The sequence below is a fragment of the Cebus imitator genome, unplaced genomic scaffold, assembly GCF_001604975.1.
Source record: "Cebus imitator isolate Cc_AM_T3 unplaced genomic scaffold, Cebus_imitator-1.0 Scaffold61, whole genome shotgun sequence".
Lineage (NCBI taxonomy): Eukaryota > Metazoa > Chordata > Mammalia > Primates > Cebidae > Cebus > Cebus imitator.
The window spans coordinates 4394902-4404239 of NW_016107376.1; the positions used below are offsets into that span (position 1 = coordinate 4394902).

A 9338-nucleotide genomic window follows, 5' to 3' on the forward strand; every position below is an offset into this window, starting at 1 on the left:
CATGGTAAGGGCTGGTACTCACTTTAGGCTGCTTTTGGACCAATGTAGTATCTATCACTCACTGTCATTCAGGACATACTAGTTCTTTGAGAATTAATGCAGCTCTTTAACCCTCAAATTACATCATCTGTGAATTTTAAGCTTCTATCTCATTTAGTTCTTAAAAGCAAATTTTTTAAGAGATGTTTTCTATTATCTGATGTACCACTGCCTTTGACCCTGTTTCTTTTTCTCCTTGGTCTTAAAATGAACTTTTTGTTTGTTAAATTCAGGCATACCTATAAAGCAAAGAGAATTTGCCTTTGGGAAGTAACAAGCCTTTATAAACCTTGTTTTTTAAATTACATTACCTAATAAGGAACAATATTCCAAAGTCATCGTAATTTAAATTTTAAATAGTAACAGATTAGTTTAAAAATAACCAAGTTTTGGCAAATTAGATGTCATTCCTTTGTATTTGTCATTAAGCCTCTAAAAAGAACAGCTCTTAGTATTTTTGGCATTTGAATGTGTGGCGGTACCAGTAATTTAATCATGAAAGAAAAGCAGCTTTTTTTTTCCTCTGGTATCCAGTGTTTTTCTTTTTTTCTCCCCATAGCATAAATCTCATGAAGAATAAATTAGATCCAGAAGGCTTAGGAATCATACTGTTGGGCCCATTTCTTCAAGAATTCTTTCCTGATCAGGTAACATAGTTGAGAAAATATATTTATTGTTGTTCTGTTGGGGTGATTACCTGTGATTGTTTGCAGCATTTTCTCTGTTTGTGTACAATGTCCTAACATGCCGATATGAGTCTAAGAAAGCACCGTTACTTGGAAACTTTCCCCGACAGAGGGAATGTGTGTTCAAATATGGTAACGTAGTGCCTTGACAGGGAGGGTAGTGGAAGATGGCGCAGACGCCAGTCCATACACGTAATGATGTGGAGAGAACAGTTCAAAAGTTTGTGGAGTAAAAATATTCTCTTTCCCCACTCCCACCTCCATTTTTCTTCTCTCGGGAAACTGTTAGTAGATTGGCATGTTTGTCTTTAGACCTTTTGAAATACTGTGAGAGAAAGTCAGGGTGGCTGTGGGTAGTAGGAGCCCCTACCTAGAGAAGCCAGGTTGCAGGAGAGTTTCAGTTGTGTGGAAGAAAACTTGAGTGGGTCTGCGCTGTTTCACACTGGGATATGTCTTCCCCTGGGCTTCCATAGGAGCTCAGTTACCTGGAATAGCAGAAGAATCTGTGCCGTCCTTAATGTTTTTCAGTTATGTCTGCATCATTGGCAAGCCGATTCTATATCCAACATGCATCCTTTTGTCTTTGCTCTCTACGTGAAACATTTTACCACGAAATCAAATTACTTAACTAGATAATGTATATCATGGTCATTTTATCAGATATCAGTATAATTTCCACTGGAGTTCATTGTTTCAATAGACGTTCCAATTTCTATTTTACCTCTATTGAGAGAGAGATTGACAACAATTTTAAAAGCTAGAGGGAAAATTTCAAAATATAATTACTAAAATTCAAGATGCAGTTAAGATTGTTAAAATGCAAGATAAAAGTGTTAATGAAATTCTTAAAGAGGTAGGATTCAAAAAGTAACTGAGGGTATCACATATCTCGACTACTGGACTTTTTTAAACTTTGGTAAAGGCTTCATGAAACATTTGTTTTCCAACATTAGACCCTAGAGTGTGATACCCTCTTTTTTTACATTCTGACTACTAGATTTTGTTTTTATATTGGACTCTGATGTTCTAAATAGCTGGATAAAGAATTATAGCATTTTAAACTTTGAGATAAAATTTTATTTCAAGGCTGGTATCAGAACATTTGATAGAAATATTGATTCTTAGTTATGAATATAATAGATAATATTCCTGTTAAAAACAGCAGAAAAGTGGGAATATTTATAATCTTTTCAAGACCATTCATTTATGATAAGAATAGCAGAAGCAGCTCCCATGCGCTCATAAGCACATATTCTTCATCGGTCACTGTGTGCCCTCTAAATTCGATACTAATATTTCCTCATTTTGACAATGAGGAAACAGGATTAGAGAACTTAAAACGGTTAAGGTCATACACTAATATTTTAGTAGCTGATTCAGAAATCCAACATAGTCTGTCTAACCCCATAGTCTATGCACTTTACCACTGTGCCACACTACCTTTTGTTGGTATTTCTGTATTTTATGCCAGTTAATTACTGGAAATAGAAAATAGATATTATATTCAGTTACAGGAAAATGGTTATTTTTTAAGTTTAAATAATTTTACTTTGATAGTCAAGAGCCAAATTATGTAACTAATTGCATTGACTCATGAAAGCATTTTCAGTGGAATATAAACAAAAAAAATAAGTTTTGGCTTTAGTTGGGAATATAAGACATGAAAAGCTGAAGTCTTTCAAAATAGCAATAGAAAAGATGATACAAAGTACTGTATGATTCATTCTCAAATTATTTAGACAATTTTTGTTATAAAGGTTAAGTTTCAGTGTAGTAAAGAACCAACTAGTGTGTTCAGGAAAAACTTTACAGAAAAAGTAAGATTTACAGCGGTCTGGAAAAGGAAGGAGATGAGGGCATTTTAGAGAGGAGTTAAAAAAAAAAAAAAAATCATGAATGTACCAAAGACCAACAAAAGATCTTTTCATGAGCAAACGAGTCATGCTTGTCCAAAACAGAATTCAGAAAGGTGAGTAGTTGGAGATAAGACTGAAAAGGTAGATTAAGCCCTGTACTGTTTGAAGACTCTTGATTGCTGGTCACAGAACCCCAACCTGGATTGGAGTAAGTGAGAGGGAAATACACAAAGGGAAGGAGTAGCTCAGGTGAATTGAAGAGGCAAGCGCTGGGAAGGTGCTTATGGAGCCCTTGAACAGCACTGGGAGCATCGCCACCTCCTATCACCTCCCTCTAAAGCGGCTGCATTCTCACAGCCTTTCTCTAGGAGCTGAAGCTCCAGTTGCTAACAGCTGCCTTCCCTTAATTTCAGTTGGAACAAATTCGAAGGAAGGCCACATGTCCACCCTTGTATCCATCAGATATGGCCAGGAAGACGACGGCTATCTATTCAGGCACTGAGGGAAATCACTGGGAACCAGGCCAGTGATGGCCTTGAATGCTAGGTTAAGAGGGTTGAACCTGGTCTTTAGCTCATTAAAAAGCAAGGTTAAGATAGTGGGAATAACACCACCCATTTTTCTACAGAAGTTTAGTCTATTCGTGGTATATAGGCTATCCTTTCTTTATTGGATATCATTAAAGTTGCCTTGAGCAGTGTGCGTTTTTTTCGCACAGTATTCTTTTCACTAATTGTTAACAATATTCAAATACTGTATTGGATATTTTTTGGAAAGGAAACCACTAATTCAATATTGTGTGCCAAACTGGAAGTATGGGTACATGCTGAAAGTGTATTTAGTCTGAGTAAAAGTGATGCTACTGCTTTTCTCTGTTCATTGAGAGGAACAAATTATTTACATAGAAAAAGAGATGTGTTAGGAATTATTTTTGTGTTTTAGAAGCTTGTCTTTTGAAAAAAAAATATAGTGATACATGCATAATTAAAAACATAAGTTTAAGTGTGGAGGAGCTTGTAATAGAAATCAACCTTCCCTACTTCGCAGCATCTTCTTCAGAGGCACCTCTCACCTTCAGGGCTTCCTGGTAGTTAACTCCATGAATCTAAATTGCTTGTTTTGTCAAATGAGTCCTCAATCAAAGGATAAGGATTTGAAAAACAAGCATTTTACTTTCAGTTGATTTGAAATTGCCTGATATCAATATATAAAGTTTTAATAGTACTTTATTTATAATAGGGCTCCAGTGGTCCGGAATCTTTTACTGTCTACCACTACAATGGATTGAAGCAGTCAAACTATAATGAAAAGGTATGATAATTCACGTAGTCATCGGTCTTCAGCTGGGTTGATGAAATAAGTACAGTATGTGAGTATATAACAATGCTCAATTCTCTACAATTGCTACCTAAGATTATTCCAGGTGTCTCTTTACTACGATGACACATTTTAGAATTGGTCATCTTTCAATTTGACTAGTACATGTTAGCCTACATTGGAGATGGACATTGGACTTCAGAGCAGTAGCTTCACCGTGACTAAAACATGCAGACTGCTACCCTTGGCAATGTAGCGTGTTTCCAAAGCAACGTTACAGTTAGTCTGGTGAAAGATGCTACTGATCCATTTAAAGAAAGGAAGGTAACATTGAAATTTTTGACTGGAAAAAATAACCTTAGGAGCTAGCACTTATTGAGCATTTACCTGGAATTGTATTAAATATTTTAAGTTTCATACCACCTTATGAAGTAATTGTTGTCTGTATATCCCAATTTTACAGGTCAAGTAGCCAGGAAATGACAGAGCTGGGAGTAGAACTTAGTCCAGCTCAGAGCCCATACTCCTACCCATTATGCTTTGCAGCTTTCCTTTGCAAACCATTGACAAAGCACATAGGTGATTGACTGCCAAGTGTACTTACCTGGCTTAAAGCAAGAGTTCACTTGCATTGATTTCCCCTTTTTGAGTGTCTGTTATCTTTGCATTTATTCAACTATCAGTTACAGTAGATATAGCTAATATGAAAGAAGTAAGGTCCAACATTCCCTTTTAATTTGCCCTACCCATGCTGGCTTCATGTATCTAAATTGTGGAAGGTTACAGAAAAAAGGTAGGGTAAATTAAGTACGTAATTTTAATTAGACCAAATCTAAAAGACTAAAATGTACTCTTTATAACAAAATATAAACTGGATGTTTTTATCAGGTCCAAGTATCTATATATATAAGCAAAGAATATACATTGTCAACAAGAACACTTGGATGCTGTTTTCTACTGTGTGAATGAGTGCTTCATCTAGAATTTGACGTTTGCACAGCTTTGTAATAGGAGGTACTTTATAATCACTAATTATTCACCCACACAATCCCTGCAAGATAGGTCAAATATTATCCATATTTTACAGATGAAGCATCTGAGACAGGGAGATTAAGTGACTCACCCAGGGTCACACAGCAAGTCATTGGCAGAGCAGGGATTGGAACTGAGTTCCTGATTCCCACTCCTGTCCTTGATCTGCTTGGCCATGCTGCCTCTATATAGTAAGTTTTCAAGTCATGCTTGTGACGAGCTTCTGACACTAAAAAAGATTAGAAAACAAAACAGATGAACTGTGAAAATGACAGTAATATACAACAGCTATAAAGCAAAGTATGGATGTCACTAAGTCACAGAAATGCGTTTTGAAGTTACTCAGGAGCTAAAAATATAAGGAGGTCCTATTAAAAAAGAAACAGACAAAAGGCAAATGCTGGCAAAGTGGGATGGAGTCTGAGTCACCCGGCATCCGAGGCTTGTTGAGGCCGTGGAGGTGGGTCATGGTGCTTTGTCCAGGCACTTCTGCTCTATTACATGAGCATGAGAAGTTCTTTGTGAAAAACAGGGCCTGTTGTATCTAATAACTTGAATTATGTTCTTTGTGTGTAACTTTTCAGGAAAGGCACTTTTGCTTTGGGGACTGAAAAGCCAGGGTTGTAGTTTTAATGTACATTTATTTCATCAGCACTAGAAACTAATATATTAACTAAAGATGCCAAAAATGCATTTGACATTAAAATATATCTTTAGAGCTTTTATAGAAAGGAGTAGATTTATGACACAAAATTATCTGATCTAGTAATCCATTCCTATATTTAATGTGTTTTAGAGGCAACTACCATTTAAGGATAAGAAAGTTGTTTCTTTTGACTCCTTAATTAAATAGCTTATGGCTCTTATTTTGGAAGAACGTAATTACACTCAGCCGTATCAGCCAGTGAATGTGTAAAAATAATTTTACGTACTTTGGAAAAAGACAGTCTATATCTGTTTCTTTTCACTTAGCGTCGAATCACTGAGGAGTGCCTTAATGTCCACAGTGAGCCCTTGGTAACGAGTTAGGGGTTTTGTTGGTATGTTATCTCCAAGATACTTTTTTAACATGTTTCATTGTAGATTAATCAGAACGAAACTTTTCTTGGTATTCACCTGCCAGGATATATTTATGTGATCATTGCCACCGCATATATAGTATCTGACATCCTTTTTAATTTTTTCTCCATGATTTTTCATGCTGTACAAAATGCACTCAATACCATAATAGCAAATTTTGATGACAAACATGCCAATTGTTTTCAGCTCTAGAAATTCAGTACTTAAATTAGAAGGAGAAAGTGACCTCTTCCCTAACACATAATAGCTATATTCCTTTCATAGCTCTCCATTTCATGGGGCAGCATGAGCATCTGAGTACCTCAGTATTAAAGTGTAGGACCTATATAAATCATATGTAAATATGATCATTAAACATTTCTTTCAAATGCTATAGATCCTTTGAAGAATGTTTTTACTTAGAAACAGTCCGTATGTGTTTTATGATTCTTAAAAATCACCTGGCCAGCTAGCAATTAAATATCATTTACAAGTTTACTTTCATATTAACTGGTAAACAGATATTCTTGCTCATAATTTCTAACAAAATAAAATTAGATATAAAGTTCCATTTGAAACAATATGTAATACCTTATTTGCTAAGCTTTTCATTCCACGTAAGAATTTGCTAAGATTGTTGATGGACCTTGGTATTTTGTTCAACAGGTTATGTACGTAGAAGGGACGGCAGTTGTAATGGGTTTTGAAGATCCCATGCTGCAGACAGATGATACTCCTATTAAACGCTGTCTCCAAACCAAATGGCCATACATTGAGTTACTCTGGACCACAGATCGCTCTCCTTCACTAAATTAATTTGCTTAAGTATTTATAAGGAAGATCTTAATAACAGATGTTGAAAGAGGGAGTCAAGACTGGCAATTGGCTGAATTAAGCTAAACACTGGTATCATTGGTTAACTGTAAATAACAATTAAAAACACATTTTTAGTGTTTCAGATATGTTTAAATTATGTGCCCTAAAGCTTTATGTTAAAGATTGTCCTATTTTAACCCTTGGTATGAAATCTACTAGCAAAATTAAGCTTTAATCAAAAAGTTCATCACTTTTGCAGTCAGATATACGGTCATTTACTTACCAAATTACAAATGCAATAATATAGCATTTGTATATTGAGTATCAGAGTTACTATTTATAAACTACTTTTATTTCATTGAGGCACATTTTATTGTTTGAATGATTCCGGCTTGTAATATATCAGCCTCTACATTGAAATGCAGAAGAGTTCACTTTTCTAATATCTGTTTTTCATTGGAAATATTGACAAATAACAAATTGTCAGCCTGGATCTTTTGACAATTGACTTAACTCTGGTATGTTCACAAAAAAATAGAAACTCTAAGAGACCATTACCATTTATTCACAGATGTATAGGGGTGTATTCTAAAAACTGATAGAAAAGAGAATGTCTGATAGTCAACACTGTTAACTTTTACTGTATAATTGCCAAATACACCTTTCCAAATTTGCCCTAACAGCCCCATAAGCCAGCTTTCTTGTATATTTATAACCACGATAAATGCATGAGAACATCTGTTATTACATCAGTATACTGCATTATTTATTATGATCCTAGTCGATGGCCTAAATAAACGCCTTTTTCTTTAACTGTACCTTTGCATTTTTTTACCTTAGTGGCTCAAAAGAAACAATTGTACTTTTAAACGTTTCTACCTAGCAACCCTGAGACCACAGAGCACTACAAATGCCTAATGAAATCATACAGGACCTCAAGACCAGGCCTTATGCTTACCTAAGAGATCTGCTAACTGAGCCAGCCAGAAGCACGGGAACCCACATGGCAGCTGTCTAGACCAGTGAGCAAAGATGCAGAAGCCTGTTTACTTCAGAGAGAGATTTGCAGTATTCTGATAGGTTTGTGGCTCAGCAGTTTGAAATCACGATAGCCAGAAATACTTTTTTTCCTCCACTTGTAAAGCAGAAATTATGTAGTACCCTCTTCTACATTTCAGAACTTAACAAACATTGCCTTCAACAGTATATTTCATTTGTGAATTTCTGTTTGGGCTTTGTTTTCTTTCATACACACACAATTACCATATAATTAAGCATACGAAAAGGCATGAGATTTTATATATAACTTTTGGTGACACTCTGTTCAGGAGTATGATACTACCTACTAAACTTAGAGCTATAAAATGTCAATATTTTAATCTCGTCTTGGCTGTTTCCAAATGTGTATAAAATATATTGTGCTAGAATTTGTTTTCTAAAACTCTGGTTTAATAATCCCAAATTCCTTAAGGATTACACAAAAGCATAGATTTTCTCATAAACATCAAGCCTACAAAATAGAATAGCTCTCTTGCCATTGCTACATAACAAATCATCCCAAAACTTCATGGCATAAAACAATCACTGTATTAAATTTACAAATTCTTTGCTGAGGAGTCTAAACAGGGCAAGGTGGGGATATGTGGCTTGTCTGCTTCAGTCAGCAACTGGAAGCTAGAATTATCATCTGAAGCTGCCTCTAATCACATGGCAGGCATGCCTAGACCTTAGCTTGATCTCATTGATTACTGTAGAACACTACATTAAACAGCCATGGGGACATTTCCTTCCCACATGCATGTGGGCTGCTTACCAAATTAGATTATATGCTGGCAATAAAGTAAGTCTACAAAATCCCAAAAGCTTAGAAATTAAGTGACCACTAAATCAATAACCAAAGAGTCAAAGAGAAATTGCAGTGAAAACATAATTTTTACTTGAGTGTTAATGAAAATATGACAGCCAAAAAAAATGAAATGTATAACACTAAATAAATATTGTATATTAGAAAAGTAAAACGTGGAAATTGGGAACCTAAGCTTTTATCTCAATAACAAACCCAAAATAAGATGAAGTAAATCAAAAAAAGAGTATCCACATACAAAAGAATGAATTTGGATCCCTACCTCACACCATTTGCAAATAGTAACTTAAAATGATTGGTTATATCTCTGGTTATAAAAGCTAAAATTATAAAATCCCTAGAAGACAACAAAGGAGTAAATCTTCATGACCTTAGGTTAGGCAATGGTTTCTTAAAACACAAATGACAACAAGGATAAACTGGACTTAAAAACTTGTGTGTCAAAGGACACCCTCAAGAAAGTAAAATGACAACCCATAAATGGGAAAAACATTAGCAAAATAGTTGAAGAAATTTGAATACAGTATACATAAAGAACTCATAACAATAAAAAAAGAAAAAAAAAACCATTTTAAATGGACAAATGATTTGAAGAGACATTTCCCCCAAAGAAGATATATACAAATGGCCAATACATGAAAAGATGTCCAACCTACTTGGTCCTTAGAA

At 35.1% G+C, this 9338-nt stretch overlaps 1 protein-coding gene across 1 annotated transcript in view; it reads left to right on the forward strand.

The window, feature by feature from the left end:
- The window catches only part of MINDY3 (MINDY lysine 48 deubiquitinase 3), an 83505-nt gene extending 75882 nt beyond the window's left edge, over positions 1–7623 (forward strand). The window contains exons 13-15 of the mRNA XM_017529739.2: positions 599–686; positions 3821–3892; positions 6656–7623. Coding sequence (XP_017385228.1) covers positions 599–686; positions 3821–3892; positions 6656–6805 — 310 coding nt within the window. The 3' untranslated portion in view covers positions 6806–7623. The remainder of the gene's footprint in view (positions 1–598; positions 687–3820; positions 3893–6655) is intronic.
- Positions 7624–9338: the final 1715 nt, after the last annotated feature.